Source organism: Vombatus ursinus, unplaced genomic scaffold, assembly GCF_900497805.2.
Source record: "Vombatus ursinus unplaced genomic scaffold, bare-nosed wombat genome assembly UNPS02014832.1, whole genome shotgun sequence".
NCBI classification, from domain to species: domain Eukaryota; kingdom Metazoa; phylum Chordata; class Mammalia; order Diprotodontia; family Vombatidae; genus Vombatus; species Vombatus ursinus.
The window spans coordinates 19,891,126-19,907,159 of NW_020954610.1; the positions used below are offsets into that span (position 1 = coordinate 19,891,126).

Here is a 16,034-nt window from a genome sequence, read left to right on the forward strand (position 1 = left end):
CTGAACAAGTTGTGGTATATGATTATTATGGCATATCATTATGCTATAAGAAATGATGAGCAGAATGATTTCAGAAAAACCTGGGAAGGTGAAGCAAGCAGAACCAGAACACTGTACACAGTAACAGTAATATAGTGATGATGATCAACTGTGAAAGACTTAGCTATTCTGATCAAGACAGTGAACCAAGACAGTTCCAAAGGACCCATGTTAAAAAATATTCTCCACCTCCAGAGAGAGAACTGATGAATTGAGTGAAGATTAAAGCATACTTTTTCACTTTCTTTATTTTTCTTGCTTTTTATAGTATTTTATATGCAACATAGCTAATATAGAAATATTTTTCATGAAAAAGGATGTAGAAGTAGTAGTACTAGCTGCTTGCATTTATATAGTATTATAAAGTTTGCAAAACACTTTACAAATATTTTGTTTTATCTTTAAAACAACTGAGAGGTATATGCTAGTAATATTCCCATTTTAAATATGAGAAAACTGAGGCAGGTTAAGTCATTTGCCTAAGGTCAAACTGCCACTGTCTGGCACTGCATTTGAATTCTTTCAGAGGAAATAGTCTTCATATGTTGAGTTCCTCCAGTAACTGCTTGTTTTATATAATTCTCTATAGTCTTCCGAGGGCTCTCACATTCCTTAGCCTAAACCCTGGCCAGAGATTGAGAGGGCCAGCTCTTGAGCTACATCTATTAAAGTATGATCTAATTACTGATGAGTCTAAGAAGGCCTTAATAAAAAAAGTATATCCCCCCCTTTTGTTTTTCCAGAAAAGATTCAGGAACTAGAAGATATTTCAACAGATCCAAGCAATGAGAATCTCAAGTTGAATGAGCTCACTTTCATCTTGGAAGAACAATATCACGAAAACCCAGAGACCCAGACCATTTTCTTTGTGAAGACAAGAGCTCTGGCAGATGTAAGCCATGTTTCTCTAAACTTTGGAAGGGAGTATTCTGTGGGAATAGAAAGAACTGTGGGTGTGGAGTCAGAAGATTTGGGTTTTAATGGTTCTGCCATTTCCTACCCATGTAATCTTGGGCAAAGTCAGGCCTCCTTTGTGGGTCTCAATTTCCTTGAGTGTAAAATGAGGGGGCTAGAGTAGCTAGCAGCTAGGTGGTTGCAGTGGATAGAGTGCCAGGCCTGCAGTCAGGAAGACTCATCTTCCTGAGTTCAAATCTGGCCTCAGACAGTTACTAGCTATGTGATCCTGGATATGTTAACTTAACCCTGTTTGCCTCTGTTCCTCATCTGTAAAATGATCTGGAGAAGGAAATAGCAAACCACTCCAGTATCTTTGCCAAGAAAACCACAAAGGGGATCATGAAGAGTTGGACGTGGCTGAACAAGAAAGAGAAGCTGATCTCAGGGGCAGCTAGGTGGCTAAGTGGATAGAGCACCAGCCCTGGAGTCAGGAGGACCTGAGTTCAAATCTGGCCTCAGACATTTGACACTAGCTATGTGACACTGGGCAAGTCACTTAACCCCAGTTGCCTCACAAAATAAAAAAAAAAAAGCAAAAGTAACTGACCTCTTGGGTCCCTTCCAGGTCTGAATCTGTGATCCTATCCATAAGAGGGATCAAGAATATTTATTAGTAGGTGTTCTCTGAAATAGTTAGAAAAAGAAGAACAAAACAAAAACCAACCAATCCACCAAAATCCAAACCATCCTCCCCTTCTTCCTCTCCTCACAGTCAACTGGTTTTGCCTTGGTAAAGTTTTTCAGGGCTTGTTTATGTTATTGATATGGTATGTTTTTGGTGACGCATTAAGGAAATTACTTTTCTTTTCCGAATGGAGAGCTACCTAGGTTATTTAATTTTTTTAAATTCAGTTTTTAAAGTTTAATTGTTATTGATGCCTTTTGCTTGTATATAACAATAATTTCTGCGTATATACTCCTTCCCCTTTCCCCAAAACCCAGTAGTGAGGCTTTTCTTGTAACAAAGGAAAAAAGAAAAAAAGAAATTAAAACTAAAGTCATGTCTGAGAATATGTCCATATTCTTTGGTCCCTACCTCTCTAGTGAAAAAAGTAAGGTACATTTCCCTACTTATTTTGAAGTACAAGATGGCTAATTATTATTAATCATTATTGTTTTATAGCATACAGTTTTATTTTACTCTTTAAGTAAACAAGCATTTATTAAGCATCTACCGTGTGTCAAGCACTGTGCTAAGCACTGGAGATACAAAAAAAGGCAAAAAAAAAAAACCCAAAAAACCAAAAGCAATCTCTGAACTCAAGTCTTTCTGATTCTACTCTGGTGCTCTGTCAGCTAGGCCATCCAACATGGTTGAGGCTCTTCTCTGAAAATAATTACTAATGGATAATTTTTCCTTTAGGCTTTGAAGAAATGGATGGAAGAAAATCCCAAACTAAGCTATCTAAAACCTGTTGTGTTGACTGGACGTGGCAAAAGAAATCAGAATACAGGTATTTTATATTAGAATAGCTTCAGAGTGAGGATGAATAAGTATATATCTTTAACTTTATTTTAAAAATAATTTTATTGATATTTCTTATTTTTATATCATCTAATTTCTTTCTATATCTCTTCCATTCCCTTCTGTCAGTAAACTATTCCTTATAAACATTAGAGGGGAAAAAAAAGAGGAAGAAGAAAAAAAGAATTAACAAAACTGATCAATCCATTGAAAAAAATCTGACAATACATGTCATGATCTGTAGACCTTCTAGCTCTCCCCTTTCCCACCTTTGCAAAGATAGCACCTGTGTCTTCTCATAGTTCTCCTTTTGGGGTCAGTTTGTTCATTGTAATTTTGCAATATTCATTTTCTTATTGTTTTGTGGTGATGGTTCTTTCATACTCAAACTAGATTACAAAGTAATCTGACTAAAAATCACTTGATGTCACTCCCTTTTCATTAAATGTTTTTTGTTCTTAACTAGTTAAATAGGATCTACAAGAAATGAAACAGAGATCTAACTCTTGAAAAGGTTGATGACCCCAACCTACAAGATAAACTCCCAATCTTGAAATTCAGATGATCTTTCCAGCCTCTCTACCTTCTCTCTCCTAGGACCTTGCAGATAATTGATGTTTAATATTTCTTATTTATGTTGATGAAAAAAATTCGTCTTGACCTAATAATGAGACCATTCTTGATTCCTTAACTGGAAATGTAGGAGGAATAAACTCAAAACCTATATGGGCACCATCAATTACAGTGAAGACATTTGAAAGAGCTTTCTAATCTCTACACCAGGGGTTCTTAACTTTTTTATGTGTGTCATGGACCCCTTTGGAAGTCTCATGAAGCCAATGGACCCTTTCTCAGAATGATGTTTTTAAATGAATAAAAGAAAATATAGAGAATTATAAAGGAAACAATTATATTGAAATATAATTATCCAAGTGTTTAAAAGAACAAGTTCACAGACCTCAGGTTAAGAAACCTCTGTTCTTCGTCAATGAGAAAACTCAGTTACTTAAATGCAATTGCTAAGGGAATAGATGGGAATTGCTTTATAGTTGCTTATCAGTTAGTTAAGTGGAAGGAATAAGCTTACCTAAACCTTAAAGTGCTATATAAATGCTGTTGTTTATTTTTGTTGTTGTTGTGTCACCCAACCCCTACGGGACTCTCTATCCTCAATTACAAAATGAAAGGGTTGGATTAGATAGTCTCTGCAGTCCATTCCTCAGCTGTGTCCTGTGATCTGCTTGGAATACTATCGCAGGCTTGTGACTCCATCCAGGCAGTGTTCTGCAAGGATTTTTCCCCACTTTCCAGGTTAGGAAACTAAGGCTGAATGATGTCAAGTAACTTGCTCAGATTCACAAAGAATCCAGTCCGTTTCAGCTCTTTATGATCTAATATATAGGGGTAACAATGTACCACTTACCACTCAAGCTGCCAGTCTTTCATAAATCATTCTCTCCACGTATCCAGTCTACCTTCTCTTCCATTCATACGGGACTTATAAATGTCAACATGGACGTGGTTTAGTTCCTATAATGATGCTTCAGCTCAGTTACTGGACAAAAAGTCTCACATTTAAGATTTCAAGAGTTGAATTAACAATGTAGGTTGTTTAAGAACTATGTGATTCTTAGTATCCTCTGTCCCCCTCCTCCTTTCAACCACTTCACCATTATGATAACTGGGTCCTCTCAGTTATGATGGTCAATTTTGTATTTGTCTGTTTCACGAGATTCCAAATTTGAACTTTCTTTACCCCATTATTGTTCTTTGACTTTTAACACTGTGACACAGGTATGACTCTCCCATCACAGAAGGGTGTACTGGATACATTCAGAACCAGTGGAGAGAACAAGATTCTGATTGCCACTTCAGTTGCTGATGAAGGCATTGACATTGCACAATGCAATCTGGTCATTTTGTATGAATATGTTGGCAACGTCATCAAGATGATTCAAACCAGAGGTCAGAGAAACTTTGGAGTCATTGTTTTCAGTGTTTCTACCAACTAATTCTCCTGCTTAGAATAGACTTAATCTCTACAGTTTCTTTGTTTGTCTCAGTCTTTGCCTTTTAAAAAACTATCTTGACAACATCTGGGTTTATGACCCAATGGTCATGGAAGGAAGTGAGGACATTTGTCACAGAGCTGACACACTCTAAATTCTAGGCAAACTAACCTAAATGGTAAGAATTTATAAATTAGTAATTTGTTTTTGTTGCAAGTCCTTGCCATACTTCAGACTGTTCAGGATTCTTTAGTATGATTTAACTAATTCTTCCAAAATTTGTTATTTTGTCACTAACTAGAGCTGATTTAATGAAAACATGAGAAGAAATTAGACAAGATTTTGTGGACTATTTTTTTGTAACACATCTTATTACATGGTTGACTGAGATATATAGAGAATACAATGTGCCACGGTGTTTGTTGTTTGTTGTTTACTGTAAAAAATTGACTAAGTATACCAGAATTCAACTTTCAAGGCTTTCTTCCAGAAAGGTTTCACCCACACATATGTTAAGTTCATAAGGGACTCCATGAAAACCACATGACAACCACAGAAACGATTTGTTCACTGATTTCTTGAGTAACAAAATCAAGTAAGGCATTAAATAAGGAGATTAAATAAGACATTAAATGTAGTGTTTGCAATTATTATGGAAAATGTCAATGTTCCTCTTAGAATATGGCACTCAGAAGCGAAACTTATAGGAAAGATATGATTTCATTAGTACAGTGAGACTCTTACCTCTCTCTTTCTAAACACTATGTCCTTCTTAATGCAACATAAAATCAAAATGACTTTTTTTTGGCTGCCATGTCACACTGTTGGCAGTTGGCAGTCCAGTAAAATCCCCATATGATTTTTCATATCAATTTTGTCTAGCTATCCTGTACTTGCACCATTGGTTAATTGATTGTGAGGAAGAACCCAAGTGTAGGATTTTAACCTAACTAGTGACTTTGTAGGATTGTACCTATGATATGATCCAACCTTTCTAAATAAAAAGAATCCCAGAGTTGGAAGGAATTTAGGGGTCATGTAGTCCAGTGTTTTCCAGCCACCTGTCTGCTGAACATATGTAACATTCTGGAAAACTTTTACAGCTAAAGGTACTATTTTATAGCCTGTAAATGAAAAAAGAAAAAAAAAACCCTGACTTATCCTCTCTTGTTCCTCTTGCTTTTCTTTGTTATCCCTAGTACTTAGCACAAAGCCTGGTACAAAATAAGCAATTAACAAATGCTTTTTATGCACCCTCCCTGTGTCATGCTCTGTATTTCACTCTAGCTCCTGTCCCTGCCTTCTGAGCCATAGGGAACGTTAATACATAGGCTAAAGGTTAAGAGACAGGGTGGGATATGACAAAATATAGTTTAATTATGGTCTGGGTTGGAAAATGCCATCTTCTCAGGAAACATAAGTTCCTTCTGCATCTCTGACAGGTGATAATCCTGGCTCTGCTGAAGTATCTCAGGTGGAGAGGTCAGTATATCATTAGGCAACTCATTCTGTTTTTTAAGCAGCTTTAATTGTTAGGAGGTTCATTGGATTTAAAGCTGGGAAGGACCTCAGAAATTATCTAGTTTTACCACTGCATGTTACATATGAGAAAACTGAAGCCCAGAGTGGTTAAGGGAATTGCTCAGGACCACACAGATGTTAAATGATGGAGCTGGATCTTTTGCCTCTTCTTCCCCATATCCTATGCTGTCATGGAAGTGATTCAAGTCAATAAACATGAAGTGTCTGCCATGCATCAATACTGAGAGGCAGCATGGAATAGTGGGGGAGAGCACACCTCAGAGTTAGGAAGACCTTGGTTGAAGACCAGTCTCTGACACATTCTGGCTAGGTGACCACAGAGCGAGGCAGTTATCTCAGGGCCTCATAGAACTCTCTAAGAGGTAAGATGCAGAGAAGGTGATGGTCTGCATTGGTAGAGGAAGATAGCCTACACTAATGAAATTGCATATTATATAATCTAGACTATGTATCTCCCCACCCAACCCCCCAACAATCAGCCCAACAACGTTTAACTACTGTGCTAGAAATAGAAATAAAAGGTAAAAAAGGGAATAAGCATTTATGTAGCACGCTTCGCTAAACGCTTTACAACTATTATCTCATTTGATCCTCACAATAACCTGGGAGGTAGGTGGTATTATTATTATTATCCTCATTTTATAATTGAAGAAACTGAGGCAAACAGAGAATGGGTGACTTGCCTAGGGTCACACATTAGTAAGCATCTGAGACTAGATTTGAACTCAGGTCCTCCTGACTTCAGGCCTATCTCTCTATCCATTGCATCACCTGGCTACCTCCTAAAATCTGGTACATTTCCTGCTGGCACTATAGGAACTCATATTTTAGTGAAGGAGATATAATGTGTGCATGTGTGTGTGTGTGTGTATATGAATATATGTATATGTAGATCTCTGTGTATATATGTGTGAATATATGTACATCTTTGTATACGTGTGAATACATATACTTCATGTGTAAATTTATGTTTTTGTGTATTAGATATATGTACAAATATATATGTGTATGTATACATATATACATATAAAATAAAATTCTAGACAGGAATACACAAATACACACACAGATAAACAAAATATAAGGTACTTAGTGATGGGAACAAAGGAACAACATAATATTCTAGTAATATTTGAGGGGAACCTGAAGATTGGTGCTACTGGAAGAGATGAAAGCAAAAAAGAAAGGTGGAGATGAGGAACAAGTGCATTTCAGGCACAAGAAGTAGCCTAGACAAGCAGCAGGAGATGCCATGTTGGCATAAGAGAACAGCTGGTGGTTTAGTTTGGCTGGAATGTAGAATGTATCAAAAGGAATAATGTGAAGTAAGGCTAGAAAAGGTAGGTTGGAACCATATGTGGAGGTCCATAATGGCCAAGCTAAGGATTTTTTATTTTCCCAAATTGGAAATAGGGACCGTGTTTGTTCCATAAAGCAAAATAAGCCTGTGGGCATTGTCCTATGTTATCCTCTTTTCTGATGGCATTCTGTGCTTTTAAAGTCTGAAAACATAATAAATGGCATATCCTATCTTACAGGTCGTGGAAGAGCAAGAGGGAGCAAATGCTTCCTTCTGTCTAGTAAGGAAGAAGTAATTGAAAAAGAACAGATCAATATATATAAAGAAAAAATGATGAATGATGCCATAGAAGAAATACAGACATGGAATGAGGAAGTACTTATAAGAAAGGTGAGTTTTCTTATCGGGCTAATGGTTGGGGTGATAAAGGCCTGGGCAAAAACTGACTCAGGTTAAATACAGGTGATAATGGTCCTGATGAAGCTATAAGGATCATACTTCCATTGCCTTCTTATTAAAGGGATTAAAATTAAAGGTATTAACCTTTGTTTGCTAGAGTTGGGGAAAATTTCAGGCTAAGGCTTTTGGAGTTTATCATGTAGGCCAAGGAGTCACCAATATCTTCCAAGCTATATTATACGGATTGATGAGTGGTTAGATAGGTTGGACTGAAGAAGAAAGGAGTGGGGAAAAGAGGATAATGAGGGGAAAATTAGGGCTATTGTCACTGATGGGAAATAGGACCACGTTAAGAAGCTACGGATGAATGCCTGGCTCCAAATCCAGCATTCTATCCACTACACCATACTGCCTTTCTTGGCAAATAATAGCATGCTTCTCCTCTTAGACTGGCTTTTCCTATAGAACTTTCATAATAAAATAAGAAGAATTCTTATTTTTCCTCTGAACTTTGAAATCATCTCTCCCCAAATTCAGAGTGCCTGTATCTACCCAGATTTTGGCCTTCCTTGTCTATCATGAGGACTAAACTTGAGTAGTCACTTCCTTTTAAGTTTGTCTTCACTTCTAAGTAAACAGCCAGTTCCTCTTTAGACCTGTGAAAATACCTTGGAGCAGTCTGAGAAAAAGTATTTCTTCTAAATGTCTTAATGAAATTTCGTTCCAAAAACCCCTGGAAAGGCACTGAACTCCCTCTGGGAGGAAAAATCTTTTGGCTTTATGCAGGCTAAATCATAGAATGTTAGAACAGGAAGTTCTCGTTGACATCATGTTCTACTTCCTCATTATATATATGATTAAAAATATGTGTGTGTGTGTGTGTGTGTGTGTGTGTGTGTGTGTGTGAGAGAGAGAGAGAGAGAGAAGGGGTTTCAGGACCTTACTGCCTACAAGTTTTGGTTTTTTTTAAAATTCTCTTGTTAATTGATTTATTTTTAGTTTTCAGCATTCACTTCCAGAAGATTTTGAGTTCCAAATTTTCTCCCCATCTCGTCCCTCCCCCCACCCCAAGATGGCATACATTCTGAATGTAATTCTTCCTCTAATCTGCTCAACCTTCTATCTCCCCCCGCCCTTCTCTTATCCCTTTCCCCTTCTATTTTCCTGTAGAGCAGGATAGATTTCTATACCCCATTGCTTGTATCTTATTTCCCAGTTGCATGTAAAAATAATTTTTAACATTTGTTTTTAAAACTTTGGGTTCCAAATTTTCTCTCTTCCTCCCTCTCCACCCACCCTCATTGAGAAGACAAGCAACTCAATACAGGTTATACATGTCCTACAAGTTTTTTTTTTTTTGCTAGAGAATAATTTCACTTCTCTTTCAACTCACTTTGTCTCCTTCAGACAGAATCATTTATATTTCATTTCACACACTTATGGGCTAATTTTCTCACTACAACTTGAAATTGTGGATAAGTGAATACTAGTTTGACCTCTAGGGCACAGTTGTTCTCTCTTTTTTCTGGGGCATCCTCAGTCTCAAAAGTCAGTGCTCTTTTGACTATAAGATACTCCCTCCCTCAGTAAATAAATATCAGTACTTTTATTGCTTCAAAAATGAGATCTTGATGCTTGGAAAAGTACTGAGAAGCCAAGTGCTCCTTGAATTGGAAATAGTAGTCTTTTTTGGGGGAGGGGGAAATACAATTTTCTTTAGATAAAATATTCTTCATAACAAATTTTGACATTTACCAAAAAACCTATCTAAAATTTGGAAACATATGCATTTTAAAAATTATTATTTTTCATCAAAGAAAATCCTTACTATTTTTTCCATTTTACTGAGGGGAAACCCCTTTTTCATGAAGTTACATTGCCATCTAGTGACATTTTAGTGTATTGACATTAAAGACAAACCATCATCATTATTATCGTCACTTGAAATCAAAAGATACCTGCTAGGCACAGTAGAGGACTTTGGGCAGAAGGTAGTCTTGGAGATCGTCCTATTTCACCCCCACATTTTACAGTTGGGGATATTAAGGCTCAGAATGGTGAATGGACTTGCTCAAAGTCATCTAGGTAATCAGTAGCAGAACTAGGATTCCCTTAATTACAGAATCTCCAAATTGTACCTGAACAAGAGTCCATCTTACATTGTACCCAGTAAGTGGTTATCCAGCTTTTTCTCCTAGTATTGTGAAACCCAGTTCCTCTTTAGCCATCCCATTTCACTTTTGGATAGTTGTAATTATCAAGAAGTTTTTTCTTTGCAATAAACCTGTTGGTAGCTTCTACTCATTGCTCCTCGTTCCGACCTTGAGGCCAAGCAGAACAAGCCCAATCCTTCTTCTTTGTAGCCTTTGAGCTATTTGAAAATAGCAGTCATGGCCCCTTTAAGTCTAATCTTCTTTTTGGTTAAATATCCCCAGCTCTTTCTCTTGCTCCTCAGATGCTCCTCAGATGGTTTAAACTGCCCTTTTTAATGACTAGAATGATCTTTTTTGTTTTCAGAATTTCAACGCAGAGAGCTTGCCATCTTTCTTGTGTTGACTTTCTCTGTAGAATTTACATGGAATCGTAATTATGCTTTTAATGAGTCCTCTGACTCCAAATCTAGTGGAGTCTCTGATTTGTGATCTCAGATCTCTGATCTGTGTCAATCTGGTCAATAAACTAGGAATACAGGCTTTGAACCAGACATTGACATCCCTTTATCCTTAGCACAACAGAAGAGGTGAGGTACAGAAAATTGTACAGTCCTAATAAGGGTATGGTATTGTGAGCATTCAGTATTCCTCCAATGCTGAGTTAGAAGATGGATGTGCAGAACAGGAGAGCAGTCATAGAAGGCCATGAAATGTCAAATGCCAAGGGACAGGAGTACTAGGCAGGATCACTTGTTTCCTCCATGACACAGGCCCCAACAGTAAGCATTTATTAAGCACATGCTATGTGCTGAGTGTTTTGTCTAGCCAGACTGCTACCTGGCCTTAGCTTTTCAAGTGCCAATGTTGAATGGGGCTATTCAGGTATCTTGAGGACTAATATGTTTTAAAACAATGCTTTAATTTTTCTTAGATCCATGATTTGCAACTTCAAGAAAAAGCTATCAGAGATAATATAATAGTAGCTAAACCACAGCTGGAGGAGAACAACAAAAGACTACTTTGTAGGAAATGCAAAGTCTTTGCATGCCATACAGCTGACATTAGAATGGTAGAGGTAAGCAAAATTTCACTAATTTGTCCCCATTACAATTTCAATAGTTGGTTAAAGCTCATCCATGCTCATTTATTTTAAAATGTTTTTTATGTTTTATTGATAACTTTTATTTTTACATAATAGTAATTTCCTGACATTTTCAATTCTCCTAAACTAAACGCCTGCTGAACCCTCCCTGCATCACAGAAAAAGCAGTTAAGCAGAAACAACCAATATAGTAGCCTTGACTGACTGTGTATAATAATCATATAAATAGCTAACATTTATATTGCATTTACCATGTGTCAGTCACTGTCCTAAGCACTTTATAATTATTATCTCACTCGAACCTCACAGCAACTCTTGTGAGGTAGATGCTATTATTATCCCTGTTTCAATCATGTCTAACTCTTCGTGACCCCATTTGGGGTTTTCTTGACAAAGATACTAGAGTGGTTTGCCATTTCCTTCTCCAGCTCATTTTACAGATGAAGGTGAGGCAAACAAGGTTAAGGGACTTGCCCAGGGTCACACTGCTTGTAAATGTTTGAGGCTGTCTTTAAACTCAGGTATCCCTGACTCTAGGCCCGATACTCCATGCTCTATGACACCACCTAGCTGTGCATCAGTAGCTTCATCTCATCTCTCTACTGAGAAGAGGGAACTACGTTTCATCATCTCTTCTCATGGATCAAGACTGATCATTGTAATTAATCAGAATTCACTTGCCTTTCATTGTGGTTTTCATGTATGTTACTGTGGGCATTGTGTATCTTGTTCTGGTCCTACTTCTTTCCTTCCTGCAAGGTGTTCATATAGGTCTTCCCCTGCTTTTCTGAAATTCTCGTAATTGTCATTTCTTACAGTATATTAAAGTTCCATTACATTCATCTACCATAATTTGTTTAGCTGTTCCCAATCAAGGGGCACTCACTTTGTTTTTTGCTACCATCAAGGTGTAGGTATGAATATTTTTGTATTTTTGCAACCTTTACTTCTGTGTTTAACTTTCTTATGGCATTTGTCCAGTATTGGGATGACTGGATCCAAGGGTTTGAACAACTCAGTGATTTCTAGAATAGTTAGATGAATTAACAGCTCTACCAACAGTTAATTAGTGTGCCTGTCTTCTTATATCTCCTCCAGTATTTTCAGTTTCAGAGAGTAGTAGGTCTGACATACCTAATGATTTTGTTTGTAACTATAATGTAATTTTTGCTTTGTTACCAAGTTTGTTTGCTTACCATTAACTGACAACCCCCATCCCCAAAAGTGAGATTTTTTTATCCAAGTTTTTTACTAAAAACAAGTTACTGCTTGTTATTCTATTTGAAGAAAAAAGAATTAATGTATATTCAAAAAATTAAAAGCTTTTGTCATCTTAGTCAAGTTGATCAGTATAAGGTGAAAATAGTTATTTAATTTGCAATTTTTTAATTAGTGATTTGAAGTATTTTTCATATGGATATTGGTAGTTCATAATTTTTATTTTTTTATTTTTTTCATAATTTTTATTTTGAAAGCTGTTGATTCATGTCCTTTGTCCACTTATCTATTGGGGAAATGCTCATATATTTTAGCATATTTATATCAAGAATATTATCTTTTCTATATGGGTTAATTTTCATAAACTTTTTTTGTAACAAGGTGATATGTATGTAGAAAGCTGAATCCGTTATACCTTTTGTTTTTAAGTTTCTGAATGTAAAACTTACCACCTTTCTGTCTAGCAAGATTTCTCTTGCTATAGAATAAAAAGGGAGAGGGGAAAATGTTCAGCAAGACCAGCCAACCTATTAAGAGTGTCTGACAGCATATCCACACCCACCATCTCCGATATCCCAAATGAAGAGAGAGGTTTGTTTTCTTATCCTTCTCCAGAGAAGACCATGTCAGCAGTGTGAAGCCTGTCCTTTTACCCATTTGAAAAGGTTTTTTATATGAACCAGGTGATTACAGGCTCATTCTTAGGTTGGCTATAAAGGTGATGTTTTTCAGCTTTCAAAAACTAGCTTCTAAGTTTTGGAGAGAGTGAGATGTGCATTAATGAAGGGAGGGTCCACACTCTCCCTATAGATTGTACAAGTATCTTAAGTACTGTATCAACTGTACTTTGACTAAGGTTTCCTTCTACATCCAAAAGTGTCATTGTAATGCTTAGCTTACTCTTTAGCAAGTTGAAATCCAAAATCATTCTATTATTGGATAAAAGTAGTAAAAAATTATGCTGGGTAATGTATTTAACACTGACAAACTATTTCTTTAGGCCTTAGTTTCCTCGTCTATAAAATAATGGAATATGACTAATTCTAATTAAGTAGAATGTGGGGTTGGGCCTAGATAACATACCAATGAAAACCAAGGAACCGTTTTGAGATCAGCAGCATTCCTGTAAATAATAAAGGTGTGTCGGAGAATTTAAGAATATTAAAGTATTTTCATTTATAAGTACCCATCTTTCTAAATTTTACATCATATTGGCCTTTGTGTCTAGAAAATGGTTTCTTTGCAGGTAAAGGAGCTAACAGTTTGATTTAAAATTAAAATTTTAATAAATGGATCAGTTCTTTTATTGAATTCTCATGATTGTACAACTATTTTTGTATAGTTTTGTCACTTTTTTAAATTTAGCATTTCTTTTTATTTCATTTTTGTGTGATTCCCTATGGGATTATGTATACTCAGATATACATTAATTTTTGGCCATTTCTCTTAGACTATTATTATACAGATCTATGTGGCTTTAGGTGAATGCATGGCCCCTTAGATAGCTAAGAATTTGAGAGTTTTAGTCCTAAATTCATGAAGGCTGTCTGTCTTCCAAATAATTCTCATCCCCTTCATATTTTAGCCCCAGTCTTTGTAGGTAGGATTCCCCGTTTGAGGACATTTAGGTTAAATCATAGAATTATAGATTAAGAACTAGAAGAGACCTTAGAGGATATGTAGAACAAACTTCCTGATTTACAGTTGAGGAAACTGAGACCCAGAAAGGTTCAGTGACTTGCCCACTGTCTTACACATGACACATAGCTAGGTTGGGAGTTGAATGAAGGTCCTCAGACTCCACATACAGTCTTTTCTAGATATATTGCTTGTGCCATCTGTAAAATGGGGATAATACTGCTTGTCTCTGTCCTTGCATATGTATGGCCCCTGACAAGTCTCTTTATAGATCATGTTCCTATTTTAGAATTTTCCTGTGATGTGTATCATTCTGTTCTTGCTTCTTTAGGACACTCATCACGTTGTGATAGGGGATGCATTTAAGGAATCATTTGTGACTGAGCCACACCCTAAACCGAAGTGCTTTGGAGTCTTGGAGAAGACAGGAAAAATATTCTGTGCAGAACGTAGCTGCCATCATGATTGGGGAATATTTGCAAGATATAAGACATTTGTTGTTCCTATCATAAAAATTGATAGTTTTGTGGTGGAAGATGTTGCAACTGGGCTTCAGACTCTGTACTCCCAGTGGAAGCAATGTAACTTTAAGATGATCTCATTTGATGCTAGAGAAATGTCAAATTGAGGACAGGTTCTTTCCCTCCCTAGTTAATGTAAATGCTGTTGTTGATTCCGCTCAGAGACTAGTTAATCTATGGATGTTCTTGAAAATGCCTAACATGTTCTAATTCTCAATTTTTCAAAAGTTCTTTGTACACTTTTCTTTAAAAAGCTGCTTTAGTAAATACATAGTGATTTCTCAGTATACCATAATTTGAAAAGCCATTCACCTCTCTAGCCCACCCCAGTGTCCCATTTCTAGTTTGCCTTCTCAAAAAGAGCTTTCAGGTCCTGAGAAGTGCAAACAATGAATCCAGCTAAATGGTTCCATTATTCAGATTTGTACTGCATATTTCCATTGGAACCAAATACCATACTTCACACAATTGTAACTTTGAATATCACAAATTCAGATACATGCAACCACTTCAAGAGATTTCCTTATTTTCATTAATTGGGACCTCGCGGTAAATTTTTTCATACCTATGGATCCTTTTTCTCTTTGATCTCTTTGGGATATACAGGCCTAGTAATTATATCAGTGAGTTCTCAAAAGGCATAATATAATACATTTAAGTAACTTTTTGAACATAGTTTGAAATTTCTTTTACATGATGACTGGACCAATAGACTTTTAATAAACATAGAGTAGAGGGAGATTGATTTATAGTCTGTGTTTGGGTTTTTTATCCTAATCTCTCTCCTCCAAAAAATGAATCCAAAAAGAATAGTTGTGATTAAATATAGTGTTTTAAGGTTTACAAAATACTCCATACACATGATTTCTTTTGATCCACAGAGGTGGAAATGACTTACCTGTGGTTGAATAGCTAAGCAAGTATTCCAGGCAGGATTCAAACTCAGGTTATTCATGACTCTGGGGTCAGTGTTCTTTCCACTGCACCATAATGCCTTTCACATAGGATCATCTGTTTAGAGCTGAAAGGAATCTTAAAGGCTATCAGGTCCAACCTTCTCATTTTACAGACAAGGAAACTGAGGTATGGAGCAGTTAATTTTTATGTGTAATGTTACACAGCAAGTAAGTATTGGATGCTACATTTGAACTCATCTTCCTGAATTCCAGTGCCCTTTCCCTTACGTGATGTTGCCTCTTACACACATGGCATATGCATTCACTGACTGCTAATGAAAAAAAGAGCTTTAAATTAAAGGAACCCTTTTGAGATCAGCAATAGTAAGATAAACAGGTTGCTTGTTTAAATAAGAATTTGAAAATATTCAAGGACTCTTGTTTCTAAGTAGCATTTCCATCTTTCTAAAGTCTAAACTAACAATCCCTGAAACATTTTCATGGGGTCTGCAAGGTTAAAACTTTTTTCACAATAATACTAAGATATTTTCTGGCTACCAGTTCATAAAGTATACTTGAACTGTTCCTAAATAATTATCATCTTAGAAATGCAAATTTAAACAACTCTGAGGCACCACCTCACATTTATAAGATTAGCTAATATGACAGAAAAGGAAAATGACAAATGTTGGAGAGGATGTGGGAAAACTGGGACACTAATGCACCATTGGTGGAGTTGTGAATTGATCCCACCATTCTGGAGAGCAATTTGGAACTATGTCAAAAAGCTTATAA

General features: G+C 36.4%; 1 protein-coding gene across 1 annotated transcript in view; it reads left to right on the forward strand.

Moving 5' to 3' along the window:
• The window catches only part of DDX58 (DExD/H-box helicase 58), a 58,407-nt gene extending 43,319 nt beyond the window's left edge, over positions 1 to 15,088 (forward strand). The window contains exons 13-18 of the mRNA XM_027839451.1: positions 783 to 931; positions 2,360 to 2,450; positions 4,256 to 4,426; positions 7,551 to 7,702; positions 10,796 to 10,939; positions 14,154 to 15,088. Of these exons, the coding sequence (XP_027695252.1) occupies positions 783 to 931; positions 2,360 to 2,450; positions 4,256 to 4,426; positions 7,551 to 7,702; positions 10,796 to 10,939; positions 14,154 to 14,450 (1,004 nt within the window). The 3' untranslated portion in view covers positions 14,451 to 15,088. The remainder of the gene's footprint in view (positions 1 to 782; positions 932 to 2,359; positions 2,451 to 4,255; positions 4,427 to 7,550; positions 7,703 to 10,795; positions 10,940 to 14,153) is intronic.
• The last annotated feature ends 946 nt before the right edge of the window (positions 15,089 to 16,034 follow it).